Consider the following 17,972-nt stretch of genomic DNA (forward strand, 5'->3'; position numbering starts at 1 on the left):
CCTGGGGGTAATTGTGCAGGCAGATATGAAGTTCTCTGAGCAGTGCAGACGAGCTGCAAGAGTAGCTCATGGTGTCTTGTCAATGATATACAGGAATATTTCTAGCAGGGATAAGGAGGTGATTATTCCCTTGTATAAGGCAATGGTTAGGCCACATCTTGAGTACTGTATACAGGTCTGGAGGCCTCATTTCAAGAAGGATGTAGAGCTGCTGGAACGGGTACAGAGAAGGGCAACAAGATTAGTAAATGGAACAAAGGGTTGCTCTTACGAAGAAAGGCTTAAGTTTTGCAAATTACAGAGTCTGGAGACTAGGCACCGGCGAGGTGATCTGATAGAGGTGTATAAGGCTTTGAATGGTTTGAGCATGCTCAATGCCAATGGGATTCTTCATCTTGCTCAGAATAATCACCTCAGAGGGCATAAATTCAAATTGAGGAAGGACGGATGTCGGATAGATGTGCGGAAATTTGCCTTTGGCCAGCGGGTGGTTGGTTGGTGGAACCGACTTCCATCACTTGTTGTTGAAGTTGATAGCCTAAACAAATTTAAAGCTCAACTGGACAGGTATTTCGAACGAACGGAGGGGTGAAATGGGAGTGCGTTTTTTTTTTTTTTGGCTGATGCTGAATAAGCTTGCTTTCTTGCATCATATGCCTCTATTAATGCTAATGCTTATTCGCTTCATATTGTGGCGCTCTCTGTTGTAAATGATTTAAGATATCGTTTGTTGTTATTTTCACATGTTTCCGAATGTGACGTTTTTGTTAGTGCTTATGTTAAGTTTGTAACGATAATGTGAAAAAGAAAAAAAATATAGGGACGTTAACCTCTTTGCTTATAAGAAACTGAAAGCAACGCAACAAAGGATATTTCTTTTACATTACAATGAATGTATAATATGGCGCTTGTGGAAGATACATTAATCGTGTTTGTTACACAGGTATTTAAATATTTGGAGCATTATTAACCTCTTTCTCGGGACTTTGCGGCTATACTGTCTTCCTTATTTCTTTATGTAGTCGGTTCATATTTATATACTTTTTCATTATTTGTATTAAAAATTATATTTCTTCTTTGGCATATGTAATTTGTACAAAATTAGCGAAAATGTGCGAAGCAGCAACTAATAGTGTTCTATTAGTTTTTTAATAGTTTAACTAATAGTGCTTCCAGGTCTTCCTCTCTTTTTCCTTGTGGGGGCAGGGGGTATCCATTCCATTGATTTTTTGGTAGCCTCTCTTTCCCCCATTCTCATAACATGTCCATACCATTCTTGTCTTTTCTGTTCTATTACATCTATGTTGTTTTGTTTTAATATCCATTGCTTCTCTTATATCTTCCTTCCTGACTCTTTTCAATTTAGATCTTCGGGCAGATATGCTCCAAAAATCTATCTTGACAGTTAGTAATTTCTTCATTTGCCTCTCCGTTATAGTCCAAACGTCAGATCCATATAGTAGAATACTCTGGAAAATTGCCTCATATATTAATTGTTTAGTTTTTGGAAGAATATTATTACTCCATGATTCAACATTCCTAAGACCTTTCTTCCCTCATTAATTGTTCTTGTAATCTCATCTTCAGATGAGCCATCCATCTGCATAATAGCTCTCAGATATTTAAACTGCTTCATATTCTTTATCTGTGTTCCATTAATATTCAAAATGTTCCCTGTTGAATTCATATATTCCATCTTACTGAAGTTTGTTGTTAAACCACATATTTTATATTGTTCCAGTAGCTTTCTACACATATAGTCAGCCAACATATAGACACATAGAGAATGCTGACTATATATATATATATATATATATATTTATCATCTTATATATAGATAAATAGATTGTGGTAAAAGGGGAGGAGATAGTCTAATGAAACTGGAAGTCGAAACTTATCTACATTCCTTTATGGTCATTGGGTTCTTTCTGCTATACATAGCAGTACCCCAGATTCATAATCCTTCATAAATAATTATTTTTAATAAATCAGAAACCATTCTTTACCATCTCTATTACTATTACATCGTCTTATATATATATATAAATATAAAAAATATCCAAATAATTTTTGATAATTTAAAAAACTGATATTAGCATTAGTAGAGGCATATGATGCAAGAAAGCAAGCTTATGCAGCATCAGCCAAAAAAAAAAAAAAAAAAAAAAAAACCCTTCCACTTCACCCCTCCGTTCATTCAAAATACCTGTCCAGCTGAGCCTTAAATTTATTTAGGCTACCAATTTCCACAACAAGAGATGGAATATTCAGGTGAATATTCAGATGATATATTCAGGACAGTACAAATTAATGTCATCAGATATGATTGAACATTACATAAGTTTGCAAAAATACAAGGAATTTATATTTATTTCAAACAATATAGCTTAAGATAAAGGTGTATAACCATAATTGTTGGTTATGGTTATGTCTCATAACCAACAAATTGCACTAATAGTCTCAATATATAGTGAAGTCATACTAATTCCAGTATTAACAAAATAAACAAACAATATTACCATAATGTCATTACTGAATAAGGCTTACATTGAAAGGCACATGAACTAGGGCCAGCTCCTCTCAATATATGCCATCGATAACAACATGAGCTATCTGTTTCTGCTAGTTTCCTTTTATATATATAAAAGGATGGAATTTATAAGTTAAATATAAGTAATAATGAAACCAAAACTTGAGTGTCCAGATAGTTGAGATAAGTAAAATAATGAAAAATAATAATGGAAGATCATAAAAATGATAAAAAAAACAAAAAAAAAAAAAAAAACATTAACACCATGTAGTTTTACACCTGGCATATTATAACAGTCAGTTTCAGAATTATGATTATACTTGCTTCACTGCAGGACTCAGAACCTGATATACAACCATATATGCCTTTAAACCCATTAAAATATTTATTAATTTTTTAATATTTATTTATTTATTAAAAATATATATGTTGTCGACTGCAAAGTAAAATGCTTATTTTTTAACCCTTGGCTTGTAGCCATGAAGGGTGTTGTGTACGGCATGTGCCTTGTGTATACAATAAAGAGGTCTTATCATATCTTTAAAACTACAATAAGACTCAATCCAACTAAATATGATTTTTGTTGTGTTGGTAACATACCTTAGTTGCCATTGTCACATAGTTATGTCTTATACTTTTATTTTAATTTGGACTTAATAATAACAATTGCTTTATGCATTTGCATAAAAAATTATGCCAAGAATAGGAAGATAATTGAAATACCATTGTCTGAAATATGGAGATGCCATGGCAACCTGAGGGAATATTATACCCATATTTCATTGGTGACATCTTTAATTACGATACTGCATAAAGAAATTTTTGATTTTATTGGCTTAATAGTAGTAGTAGTAGTAGTGGCACTTGATGCAAGAAAGCAAGTGTAGGAGCTTATGCAGCATCAGCCAAAAAAAAAAATAATAAAAAATAAAAATAAATAAAAATAAATAAAAAAATCACACCATACCCTCCAAATGCCTGTCCAGTTCCTCCTTAAATTTATTTAACCTATCAACTTCCACAACGACAGATGGAAGTTTGTTCCAGCAATTAACCACCCGCTGGCTAAAGGCAAATTTCCGCACATCTATTCTACATCTATCCTTTCTTAATTTGAACTTATGTCCCCGTAGGTTCGTATTCTGAACAAGTGGGAGGATCCCATCAGAATTCAGCGTGCTCAACCCATTCAAGGCCTTATAGACCTCAATCAGATCACCGCGCAGGTGCCTAGTCTCCAGCCACTGCAATTTGCAGAACTTAAGCCTCTCTTGGTAAGAGGATCCCTTCATTCCCCTCACCAATCGTGTTGCTCTTCTCTGTACACGCTCAAGCAAATCTACATCCTTCCTAAAATGAGGCCTCCAGACCTGTATGCAGTACTCAAGGCGTGGCCTGACCATTGCCTTATACAGAGGGACAATCACCTCCTTTTCCCTGCTAGCAAAATTCTTATATATCATTGACAAAACCCCATGACCTGCCCTAGCAGCCTGTCTACATTGCTCAGAAAACTTCATATCTGACTGCACAATTACTCCCAGGTCTTTTTCATTTTCTACCACCTTAAGTGTAGTACCACACAGTTGGTACGTTTCTCTGGGGTTACTTCTACCCATATGCAGTACTTTGCATTTGTCAAGGTTAAACTTCAGTTGCCACTTCTTAGCCCATCTGCCCAAATTATCTAGATCCTGTTGCAGTAGCACACTGCCATTACTGTCATTAACAACCCTGCCAACCTTCGTGTCATCTGCAAACTTCGACATTAAGCCTGATATACCTTCATCAATATCATTGATAAATATACAAAACAACAGTGGACCCAGCACCGAACCCTGTGGGACTCCACTAATAACATTAGTCCACGAAGAGCAGCACCCATTGATTACCACCCTCTGTCTTCTCCCACTTAACCATCCTTTTATCCATTGTAGCAACTTACCCTTAATACCATTCTGCTCCAATTTGTACAGTAGTCTTCCATGCGCAACAGTGTCAAAAGCTTTCCTGAAATCCAAGTATATGATATCAAAATTATTTTTTGCATCCAGTTCCTTTGTGACCACATCATAATAACCAATCAAATTTGTCAGACAAGACTTTCCCTTAACAAACCCATGCTGTGTCTGAATTATTGCTGCAGTCTTGTCTAGATGATCCTGCAATGCATCTTTAACCAGTGACTCCATTATTTTACCAGGAACAGAAGTTAAACTAACTGGTCTGTAATTACTCGTGTCACCCTTCGAACCTCCTTTGTGAATTGGGGATACATTTGCACATCTCCAGTCCGTGGGAACCTCCCCTGAATCCAAGGATGCTCTCATAATTATGGCTAAGGGTTTGCTTAGTTGCTTTGCCGCCTCCTTTAATATAACTGGAATATTAATGTTCTGATAAATTTAGATGCATTTTCATTGTCAACTATTCAGTATTTTCTCTTTGACCATACTTGCCTCTATTTTCTTTCAGTCCCACTACAGTGATAAATTACTAGTTTACTTAATAAATCTAGATTAAACTCAGTAAATCTAACAAAATATTCAGGATAAGCTCCAGACATATGGAAATTTCTGCAAACAGACACCACAAGCACAGGAGAGCCTAGAGGTGGTCATAACTTTCTTAAATGACTGGTGTCACATGTTTATTAGTGCCAAAAATAAATTTCTGTTCATACTTGATATGGCTACTTTGGGCTAAGGAGGATTCAGCTTCGTTTTTGCCATTATGTTGCAGCTGATATAAAGATTGTGCTTTTTTCTTCTTTTTTTTTTTTTTTTCGTCACACAGGCTTGATAGTGCAGTGTGTTCACCTGCCCGTATTTTACCTCAGGCAGGCTGATTGCACTTTTTCAAATGTCTTGCAACAATTATTGTTCATATTAGTGTTCAGTTTTTGATACAAATTTAAATTCTAATATGCTGATATTTCCTATTTGTAATACATAGTAGGGCACTAGAACCTCATCTTGTGCATGTCAAATTGCAACCCGAAGGTTGGTATTAGATTTTGTTAGACTTCCTTTTCCGATTAAGAATATGTGATAAAATATAATGAAGGATGTAATTAGTTCATTGGTATACAAGGATAAATAGATACATTTAGATTCAAGCAGTCACACTAACTGTAGTTTCATTCTAAAGATGTTCTTTCCCACTTACAATAAGCTAAACTCCACATACTTTTTCTGATTGAATCTCAGTTATCAGTTGCCTCAGTCTTTACTCATTTTATTTGTTTCAGTTATTTACTCAGTGTCTTCCTTTGCTCTGTCCTTTGTGACAGTATAGTTGTTTCATCACTTCTCTGATTTAGAGGAATCAAGATTTGAATCTTGTTGAAGATTGGAAGAATTTTTGAAGTCCTACTCAATCAATGCTGTATTTAGCTGATCTCAGGTGGAAGAAATAAGGTTCCCTCATTGAGATATTCTGTGTTTTTTCTCAATTCCATGACATTCAAATCAGCCTGTGAACACACTTGTACAAGCAATGGTGAAATATGCTGAAGCACTAAAACTCAGCCACTTTCACTTGAAAGGTGTTAATTGTATATATGTCTGTCTTGATATTCCTCATACTAATTTGTAATCTCTCTTTTTGATCTTTGACCTAAAATATCTTTATCCCCATTATGTCAGATGTAAACTAGTCCGTAATCAAGTCACAAAGGATGTTATGCAGGCTAAGGCAGATTACGAGAAGTCTCTTGTAAAGAATAACAAGAAAAGCAGCAAAGACTTTTTTAAATAAATAAAAATAAATTTTCTGTTTATACTCCGGCACGACAACCAAATCAGTAGAGTTTACAATAAATCGTCAATACAAATATTTATCGTATTTAGTAGTCACGGGCTTGAACCCCGGTCCACTCAAGGAACGCGTGCTATGCACTCTCGCTCCTGACCACTGGGCTACGTCAGGCCTAACAGTAGAAGGATGAGATTGGATCATATTGGTCTACTTAATTTCAGTGGTTTAACTATTGACAATCCTGCTCAGATTGCTGACAAACTGAATAGGTATTTTGGCATCTGTATTCATGCATGAGGAGTTTTTTGGGGAGGGGAATTCCAGTAGTTCATCAAAATCTAACAGGGAGCTAAATGATTTTGTGATAACTGAGAAGAAAGTGGATGAGAAATTGTTGAAGCTTAACACAAAAATGGTGCCTAGCATGGATAGGATCTTTCCAATTATATTAAGAGAGGCAACAAAAGATGTAAGTAAACCTTTAGCCATTAATTACGAGAGGATCTTTGGATTCTAGAGAGGTCCCTGTGAATTTCAGATGTGCAAATGTATCCACAGTTCACAAAGGTGGCATGAATAATTACAGACCTGTTCGTTTAAGTACTATTCTGGGGAAAATATTGGAGTCTCTGGTTAAAGAAGTATCATCATCATCACCATCAGCCATTTTCAATCCACTGCAGGATGAAGGCCTCTCCAGCAACTTTCCAGTTCCTTCTGTTTTGAGCACTGGCCATCCATTTACTACTCAAAAACTCATGAATTTCATCTATCCATCTCCGCCTTTGTCTTCCAGGTTTTCTTCTAGCTCCTCTTGGGTACCATTCTGTTATTTTCTTAGTCCATCTGTCATCATGTCTTCGAGCTATGTGTCCTGCCCAAGACCATTTTAGTTCTTTAGTTTTGATAAGAATGTCCTTTACTTGAGTTTGCTGCCTAATCCATGTGTTTCTCTTCTTATCTAACAGTCTGATTCCCAATATGATTCGTTCCATTCTTCGCTGTGTAGTTCTTAGCTTCTCTTCCATTCTTTTGGTGAGTGCCCAAGTTTCACTTCCATAAGTCATGGTGGGGAGTATACATTGATTCATTATTTTACGTTTCAGACAAACTGGGATATTGCTCTTCAGTATGTGACTATATTTCCTGAATGCTATCCATCCAAAATTTATTCTTCTCTTGACTTCCAGCCATTTATCATTATTACAGCTAACAACTTGTCCCAGATAAGTATATGACTCCACCTTTTCAATTACTGCTCCTTCAATCATTATTTCCCTTTCCATGGCTTACTTGTTCATCATTACTTTTGTTTTAGCCATATTCATCTTTAGTCCAAAATCCTTACTAACTGTGCATAACTGATTAAGATTTACCTCTAATTCTTTGGGATCGTGGCTTATGACCACAATGTCATCTGCAAATCGTAAATGGTTTAGGTACTCTCCGTTCACATTGACTCCTTTCTGCGACCAGTCTAATCTTCTGAAAGCTTCCTCAAGGGCAGCAGTAAACAGCTTCGGAGATATTGTGTCTCCTTGTCGAACTCCTTTCTCGATTTTAAATTTCCTGCTGTCTTTGTCTAGTCTAATAAAGGATGTAGCACTCTCATATATTTTCTTCAAAATCATAATATATGGAGTATCTATGCCTTGTCTTTCCAGTGCCCGAAACATTGCCTTATGCTGTATGGAGTCAAATGCCTTTTCATAATCCACAAATGCCAGGCATAATGGTGTTTTATATTCATTTGCTTTCTCCATTAGCTGTGATATTACGTGAAGGTGATCCATAGTTGAGAATCCTGTCCTAAAGCCAGCTTGCTCTTTCGGTTGATTCTCATCAAGTATTCTTTCTAATCTGTTAGTAATGACCCTTGTGAACAACTTGTAGATGTGGGATAACAAGCTAATTGGTCTATAATTTCCAATTTCTGATTTATCTCCTTTCTTATGCAGCAAAACTATGATTGCATTATTCCACTGCTTAGGCACCACACCTTTTCTAATGCACTTTGTGAAGAGCCTTGCCAGTTTTTGTGTTACGTCTCTTCCTCCCAATTTTAACAACTCTACAGTAACTTCATCTTCCCCTGGGGCTTTCCGATTCTTCATTTTCTTCAATGCATGTTCTACCTCATCAGGAAGAATATCGGGTATGTGGTATGTGTTGCTACTTTGCAATCCATCTTCCCCACTGCTGGTATCATTCCCTCGCTCCTTGTATAATTCTCTATAGTAGTCTTCTGCTATTTGAATTATGCCTTCTCTGCTGTTTATAAGTACACCATTGCTATTCTTCAGTTTCAGTATCATTTGTCTTTCTGTATTACTGCTCATGGCTGCTGATTTAAATCCTTTGTTTTCCCTTAATGCTTGTTCTACTTTTCTTGTGTTAAATCTTCTTATGTCCTCTCTGAGTCTCTTTCTAATGGCTTTGCATAACTCAGTATACTCAATTTTCTCCCTGTCAGTGTTTTTCTTGCTCTTCATTTGTCGTCTTTGGTTCATCATGACAAGTGTTTCTTGACTAATTTTTCCTTCTTTGGATTTCTGTTTCCCTATAGGTTTCTTGGGCTTTATCACTTTCAGAAAGTTGTAATATTCCTCGTCGATATCTTGGTCCTGAGCAGTCTGCAGAAGCTCACACTTGTTCTTAAGTTCCAGTACATACTGCTTTTTCTCCTCCTCTGTTATTTCAAAGACTTTGTATTATTTACTCGAGTCAGTTTTTGCCTTTCCTTTCCTACATCTATATCAAGTGTACATCTTACCATTCTGTGATCACTTCCAACACTTACCTTATTCAGGACGGTAACATCATTCACAATATATCTTCTGTTAGTGAGGATGAAGTCGATTTCATTAGTTGTTAATCCATTTGGACTCTTCCATGTCCACTTTCTGTTCACCATTTTCTTGAAAAAAGTGTTCATTACTGACATTCCTTGAGATTCTGCAAATTCCACAAGTCTTTCACCAATTCCAAAATTTCCTATAGTTCCTCTTTCTGCACTGTTTTGCCTTTTTCCAACCTTAGCATTGAAGTCCCCCATAATAATAGTGTAGTGGGTTTTCTGCTCATCTAGAAGACTCTCAATTTCATTGTACATTTCTTCAACCTCTTCATCATCATGGCTCGATGTTGGTGCATAAATCATTATAATCTTTAGCTTGTACCGCTTCGAAATCTTGAGTATTAGTCTTGACACCCTTGGTGATGTACTTTTGAATTCCAAAATGTTGTTTTTAAAATCTTTATGGACCAGAAACCCAACTCCACCTTCACTCCTTTCACTGTTTCCATTGGTGTACAGCAGATTTCCACTTGATAAACTTATAAGTGATTCATTTCTTCTTCTTGTTTCAGCCAAACCGATGATATTCTAATTCACATTTTCTAATTCCTTTTCCAGCTCTAATATCCTATCTTCACCGATGAGTGATCGATGAGTGATAGGCCAAGTTCAATTTCCGTGCATGGCAGCCTGGTCGTACCCAGAGATTCTTAGCACCCTCTGCCTCCACTCTGATCCTCTCGCTGCCGTAAGAGGGAGAGTGAAAGCTGCTGGGGACTGAGGGCCATTTGTATTGTTGTGCTCTCATTGCTGGAGGGTTTGGTCTTTTCCTCTTCACGCTGACCAGGCGTCTTGAAGAGAACCACTCTACACGTTCGTTGCCACCTAAGTGACGTAACAGGGCTTACCATCGAGAAGGTGTGCATGAGTGGATTTTAGGGAGGCAGGCCAACCGGACTTCTCCTAAATCTTCTGTAATAGAGAGATATTGGATCCATCAGTGTTTTAGGCTGAGTGTCTGATAACACACAGGATACCTGTTCCCCTCTAAGCCCCTAAAGAAGTAACGCAGGATTATCTAGACAGGAATGCACTTATACTGCAGTCACAGCATAGATTTGTTAAGGGGTGATCTTGTCTGACCAATCTGATTGGATATTATGATGTAACAAAGGAAATGGATGCAAAATATAATTTTGATATCATATATTTGGATTTCAGGAAGGCCATTAGCATTACCAAAGGCACATGATGCAAGAAAGCAAGCTTATATAGCATCAGCCAAAAAAAAAAAAAAAAAACCCTGCTAATGACCCTGTTAATGTACTGTTAATGACAGTAATGGCAGTATGCTACTGCAACAGGATCTAGATAATTTGGGCAGATGGGCTAAGAAGTGGCAACTGAAGTTTAACCTTGACAAATGCAAAGTACTGCATATGGGTACAAGTAACCCCAGAGAAACGTACCAACTGTGTGGTACTACACTTAAGGTGGTAGAAAATGAAAAAGACTTGAGAGTAATTATGCAGTCAGATATGAAATTTTCTGAGCAATGCAGACAGGCTGCCAGGGCTGGTCATGGGGTTTTGTCAATGATATATAGGAATTTTGCTAGCAGGGAGGAGGAGGTGATTGTCCCTCTGTATGAGGCAATGGTCAGGCCACGCCTTGAGTACTGCATACAGGTCTGGAGGCCTCATTTTAGGAAGGATGTAGATTTACTTCAGTGTGTACAGAGAAGGGCAACAAGATTGGTGAGGGGAATGCAGGGATCCTCTTACCAAAAGAGGCTTAAGTTCTGCAAATTGCAGTGGCTGGAGACTAGGCATCTGTGTGGTGATCTGATTGAGGTGTATAAGGCGTTGAATGGGTTGAGCACGCAGAATTCTGATGGGATCCTTCCACTTGTTCAGATTACGAACCTAAGGGGGCATAAATTCAAATTAAGAAAGGACAGATGTAGAATACATGTATGGAAATTTGCCTTTAGCCAGCGGGTGGTTAATTGCTGGAACAAACTTCCATCTGTCGTTGTGGAAGTTGATAGGTTGAATAAATTTAAGGAGGAACTGGACAGGCATTTGGAAGGAATGGTGTGATTTTTTTTTTTTTGGCTGATGCTGCATGAGCTCATACACTTGCTTTCTTGCATCACATGCCACTACTACTACTACTACCACCTCTCCCCCACCAATCTGCTCAACTTTTCTAGATCCTGTTGCAGCAGTGTACTGTCATTAGTGTCATTAACAACCCTGCCAACCTTCGTATCGTCTGCAAACTTGGACATTAAGCCTGATATACCATCATCAATATCATTTATAAATAAAGAAAACAGCAATGGACCCAACATTGAACCCTTAGGGACATCACTAATAACATTAGTCCACAAAGAGCAGTGTCCATTGATTACTAATCTGTCTTCTCCCACTCAACCATCCCTTTATCCATAGCAGCAATTTGCCTCCAATTTGTGCAGCAGTCTTCTATGTGTAACAGTATCAAAGGCTTTTCTAAGATCCAAATATATGATATCAAAGTATGATTCCAGTTCTTTTGTGACTGCATTATAGTATCCAATCAAGTTGGTCAGACAAGATTTCCCCTTAACAAACCCATATTGTGTCTGAGCTATAACTGAAGTCTTGTCTAGATGAACCTGCAATGCTTCTTTAACCAGTGCCTCCATTAATTTCCCTGGAACAGAAGTTAAACTAACAGGTCTGTAATTACCTGTGTCTCCCTTTGATCCTCCTTTGTGGATTGGGGTTACATTTGCACATCTCCAGTCCATGGGTACCTCCCCTGAGTCCATGGAAGCTCTTATAATTATGGCTAAGGGTTTGCTTACTTCCTTTGCCACCTCCTTTAATATAACTGGATGGATTCCATCCACCTCAGGTGTCCTTCTTGTGTTTATCTTCAACAATTTCTCCTCTACTTTCAGTTATTACAAGATTATCTAGCATATTGCCAGAGTTGTATACACCTCTGGCATTTCCCTCCTTGAATAACTCCTCATGTGTGAATGTCGATGCAAAATATTCATTTAGTTTGTTAGCTACCTGAGCAAGATCATCAACAGTTGAACCATCGATATCAAGTGGACCAATCTGATTCATCCCTTTCCTTCTAGTGTTTACATAAGTAAAGAACTCTTTGCTGTTTTTCTTTGCATCCTTTGCCAAAGATTTCTCGTAATCTGCCTTCGCCTGCCTAACCACCTTTGTAACTTGGATAGAGACCAGCTTATATCTATCATAGGCTTCTGTGTCACATGTTAATTTATATGTATCCCATGCATTTTTCTTCTCTGTCACAGAGAATAAAAATGCATGGGATACATATAAATTTTCTTCTTTTGATATTTTTGCACATAAAACTGCTGTAGTACTGCAGCTGAAAGAGTACTAAATGACTACTGAAGTATTTAGTTCTGCAAATTGCAGCATCTGGAGACTAGGCTCCTGTGACGTGATTTGATTGGCTTTGAATGGATTGAGCAAGCTCAGTGCTGATGGCATTCTTTTTCTTTCTCAGACTACACATACACACACGAGGGACATAAATTCAAATCGAGGATGGATGGTTGTGGATAGATATGCAGAGATTTGTCTTCAATCAGCTGCTGGTTGATTGTTGAAACAAGCTTCCTTCTGGTGTTTTGGAAGTGGACTTTGAATAAATTGAAGGAAGAACTAGACGTGGTGAATGGGTGATGTTTTTTTTTTTTTTTTTTTTTTTGGCTGTTGCTTTATAAATTTGTTTTCTTGCATCATATGTTGCTACTATTATTAATAGTAGCAACATATGATTCAATTATTATTATGATATCATCATAATAATTTCTTTTTTCCATAAATTGTAGGGAAAAAAGAAATAATTGTTGGATTTCTGTTTTTCTGGTTTTAAAATTTAGGATGGTCAAACAAATCTAAAAGAACTAAATATAAAATTTCATGGACATCAGTCTATGGGGAGTTGAGTTGTTAAGTGCAGATGGATATGATGATGATATAGACACTTTTGCATATATATGTATGTATATGTGTGTGTGCATGCAAATTTGCCTAATAAATCTCTATGCTTTCTGTGCTCATTGATCACCTGTCTACCAACTCCCATCATCTTTGTCATTGTGGAAATTTGGCTTACTGCTGACAGTGCACTTGCTACTGCTGCAAATAATTTTAAAGTTGCCACATTCTATTGTGACACAGAAGGCGGAGGAGAATCCTATCTCTTTGTTAGAGGACTTCCTTGTCATCCAATGATATGCAATAAACCTTTTATGTAATGCTATAGTGGTAAGAGTCAGAGGAAAGTCCAACCGGTGCCTCCGTAGCCAGGTGGGCAGGAGCAGCAGTGCATAGTACATGCTTCTTGATTGGACCGGGTTTCGAGCCCATGACCACCAAATACAGGGGATGCGGAAAGGTCAGGGAATGACCACCGCATATTCCTGGAGCAATATGGCCTTAGTTGCTAATGCTCCTAAAAACCAAATAACAACAAAGTCCAATCCAATTTTGATTGTAGTTGCGTATTGTCCTCCACCCATCTGGAGATATGCTAGGGGAACTTTAGCACACATGGATGTCTTACTAGACCTCAGGACATTATTATTATTATATTTATCAGAGACTTCAGTTTAGTAATGCATTTTCCATCTTATGTCATCCAACATTTTATAGATTATTCACAGATTGTGTGATGTGCTGAGCTGCCTTTCCATAACACCAGGTATTATGCAGGTTTAGATGGTGTTTAATAATTCCGCAGCCTTATGTCTCTCTCATCAACTCTCCCTATTATTTTTATATATATGAAATCATTTATTGCCATCCAATAAAGTAAGGGCAATACCACAGTACAGCCATGCTAGAGGAGTTTACATAAATTAAGTGATAATAATAATGTATGAAATGGGTAAATGTGGCTTTAACAAATGAATAAAATAAAAATATAATAAGGTCAATGAAACTGGAGATAGCAAATCTGCAAAATGAATGAAGAATCAGATCTGTTTATTTTGGAGAATTTAGACTGAAGAGACTTTCTTAAGTGATGGAATTCACTACTGAAGAAAGTTCCAGATGTTAAGAAACTCACTTTGTCCTGTAATCAGAATTACAAAACAATGAATTGCTTTGTATTGCCAGCAAACAGTAATAGGCACTATTTCAGTTTGTTAGTACAGTCCAAGCTTGGCATTTACCCATCTGGAGAAAATATTCAGCCGACATGTTAGGCTAAAAGGGGGTGGAATTTGAGATGAAAGGATAGATACATATAGAAAGTGTGGTAGGATGTAGATGGCAAAATATTTTCATGTATTGCTTGGATTATGAATGAGAATGAGTGAGGTCACACTTCATAAACAAAATTGCTGATAGAATGGTAAACGGAAGCTTTGTGCAGTGGCTGAGAAGTTTAGAAACCAGATATACATCAAAGAATTTAATGTGGTTTACAAGGGGAATTTAGATTGTATTCTAACTTGTAGATAACGGGATTGTCAGGATTGTCAAAAGGAAGATGGTAGATACTTGGTCTTCGAGAGAGTGATACACAAACCAAAAAAGTTCAATATAATCCAGAAAGTGGTTAATCATTTGTTGAGCTCTACACAATGGATTGAAAAGACTGACATAAGAGCTGAAGTTTGGGTGACTTAAAAGAAAAAAAAGAGTATAGCTGAGTGGGTTGCTCCTTGGAGCTCTCTTGGCCTGATTATTAGCTTTTTACTCCGATCATTAGCATTAGTTGAGGCATATGCAAGAAAGCAAGCTTATGCAGCATCAGCCATAAAAAAAAAAAAAAACCCTTCCCATTTCACCCATGTGGTCACTCCAAATGTTTGTCTAGTTTAGCCTTAAATTTATTTAAGCTATCAACTACCACAACAATAGATGGAAGTCTGTTCCAGCAATCAACTACCCGTTGCATAAAGGCAAATTTCCACACATCTATTTTCAACTGTCTTTCCTCAATTTCAATCTATGCTCCCTCAGGTTCTTAGTCTGAGCAAGCGGAAGTATTCCGTCAGCATTGAGCCTGCTCAAACCATTCAAGGCCTTATGCACCTCAAATAGATCACCTCGCAGGCACTTATGTCCCCAGATGCTGCAACTTACAGAACTTAAGCCTTTGTTCATAAGTGCACCCCTTTCTTCCTCTTACCAATCTTGTTGCCCTTCTCTGTACTCATTCTAGCAACTCCACATCGTTCCTAAAATGAGGCCTCCAGACTTGTATACAGTATTCAAGGTGTGGCCTGACCAATGCCTTATACAAGAGGACAATCAACTCCTTATCCCTGCTAGCAAAATTCCTTTATATCATTGACAAGACACAATGAGTTACTCTTACAGCCTGACTACAAAATTACCCCTAGATCCTTTTCATTCTCCACTACCCTGAGCGTAGTACTACCCAGTTGATACGTTATCCTGGGGTTACATAAACAAAGTACTGCATATGCTACCCATATGTAGTACTTTGCATTTGTCAATGTTAAACTTCAGTTGCCACTTCTCAGCCCATCTGCCCAAATTTCCTAGATCCTGTTGCAGCAGCACACTGCCATTACTGTCATTAACAAACCTGCCAACCTTTGTATCATCTGTAAACTTAGACATTAACCCTGATATACCTTCATCAGTATCATTGATAAATATATACAAAACAACAATGGGCCCAACACCGAACCCTTGGGGACACCACTGATAACATTAGTCCATAAAGAGCAGTTCACATTGATTACCACTGTGTCTTCTCCAACTCAACCACCCTTTTCTCCATTGTTCCAACTTACCCTTTACAATTCTGCTCCAATTTGTACAGTAGTTCCTGAAATCTAAGTACTGTATATGATATCAGAATTATTTTTTGCATCCAGTTCCTTTTTAACCACATCGTAGTGTCCAATTAAATTTGTCAGACAAGACTTTCCCTTAACAAACCCATGCTGTGTCTGAATTATTGCTGCAGTCTTGTCTAGATGATCCTGCAGTGCATCTTTAATCAGCGACTCCATTATTTTACCCGGAACAGAAGTTAAACTAACAGGTCTATAATTATTTGTGTCACCCTTTGTGAATTGGGGATACATTTGCACATCGTCAGTCCATGGGGATCTCCTTTGACTCTAAGAATGCTCTTATAATTATGGCTAAGGGTTTGCTTACTTCCCTTGCTTCCTTCATTATAACTGGATAGATTCCATCTGCCCTAGATGCCTTTTTTATGTTTAACTTCAACAATTTAATAATAATAATAATTTCTCCTCCACTTTGCTCTCAGTTATCACAAAATCACTTAGCTTCCTGTTAGAGTTTGATAAACTTCTGGCATTTCCCTCCTTGATTAACTCCTCATGTGTAAATGTAGATGCAAAATGCTCATTCAGTTTATGAGTTACTTGAAATGGATCATCAATAGTCAAACCATCTATGTTAAGTGGAACAATCTGGTTCATCCCCGTCCTTCTAGAGTTTACATAAGTAATGAACTCTTTGCTGTTTTTCTTTGTGTCCTTTGCCAAGAATTTCTTGTAATCTGCCTTTGCTGGCTAACCTCCTTTGTGACTTGATAACAGACTAGCTTATATCTGTCATACTCTGTCGCCTGATAATTTATATACATCCCATGCATTTTTCTTCTGTGCCACGAGCCTCATTAATTCATCTAACATCCATTTAGGCCTGAACCTTGAACAGTATTTCTTAGTTGGTAAGAAAAGCTTAGTAGCCTCCAAGATTAAGGCCTCTCAAGGCCCCCGAAGGCCTCTCATTTAGAATTCACCGATGGTAACATCATCAGTTGATCTCACTCTATGGAATTTATAAACGTCTGAGACCTCTGTAGTCACCTTTACGAAAACAAAAACCCTTCCCTTTACCGTTGATCGTAGTTACATCTTTTAAGTAAATCCCACATCAGTACACTGTGATTACTGTCACCTTGTGGTTCCTTTATCTGCAAATTCCTAATGCATGCATCATCACTGTTGATAATCAGATCAAGTGTATTACTCCCACTGTTTGCCCCTTGAACATGTTGCTGTAGAAAAAAATCCTCCAATATATCCAAAAAGTCTTGCTAGCATGCGAGTGACCAACCCACAAATTCCAGTTAATATCTGGAAAGTTAAAATCCCCCATTACAAGACATTCTGATTTACTGGCCCATTCTGTTTCTCTGCACAACTGTTCATTATACTCATCAGCATCATATGGCCTATAACATACTCCTCTCATTTTCCCTTTCCCAGTGTTTATGTCACACTAAACAGAGTCAACATTGCACTGTCCACCTGTGTCAACTGGATGCACTTCCTTAGATTTCGTGTTTCTTAACTAACAGCATAACTCCTCCTCCCTTCCTGCACACATTATACTTCCCAAATTCCAATTCTGCACCAATTCTGTGTGACACCACGTCTCTGATATCCCAAAAATGTCTGCCTTTGATGTCTTGATCAGCACTTCAAATTCATCAATTTTATTTACTATACTTCTAGCATTAGTGTACATGCACTTGTTCTTATTCTTAGTTACCTTAACACAGCCCATGTATTTACTTGTTCCATGATGACTCCCAGCAGCTCTTGAAATCCCCAGCAACTTACTCCCTAGGCTGCTGCTCATTACAATAGAAGCAGTGCAAGAATCACTTTCGCTTCTGCCTGTTAGTCCTCTTCAAGTCAATATCTCTTTTCAGTTAAAGATTAAAGTACAAAACTTTATTTAGTTGGTGTGAAAAGGCAGTTTTCTCCCTGAAATATCTTAACCAAGAGCTGGCGATATTTTTATTTCAAACTTTTTGTTTGAAATAAAAAAATTGAGTTTGGACACAGCAATTGAGGTGTCCAAACTTTAT

General features: G+C 37.4%; 1 protein-coding gene across 1 annotated transcript in view; it reads left to right on the top strand.

Moving 5' to 3' along the window:
* Nucleotides 1-748: 748 nt before the first annotated feature.
* The window catches only part of GPHR (Golgi pH regulator), a 192,674-nt gene continuing 175,450 nt past the window's right edge, over nucleotides 749-17,972 (top strand). Inside the window, exon 1 of the mRNA XM_090381737.1 lies at nucleotides 749-943. Coding sequence (XP_090237863.1) covers nucleotides 893-943 — 51 coding nt within the window. The 5' untranslated portion in view covers nucleotides 749-892. The remainder of the gene's footprint in view (nucleotides 944-17,972) is intronic.

Source organism: Mastigoproctus giganteus, chromosome 9, assembly GCF_048544385.1.
Source record: "Mastigoproctus giganteus isolate SK-2022 chromosome 9, ASM4854438v1, whole genome shotgun sequence".
In the NCBI taxonomy this organism is placed as follows: Eukaryota; Metazoa; Arthropoda; class Arachnida; order Uropygi; family Thelyphonidae; genus Mastigoproctus; species Mastigoproctus giganteus.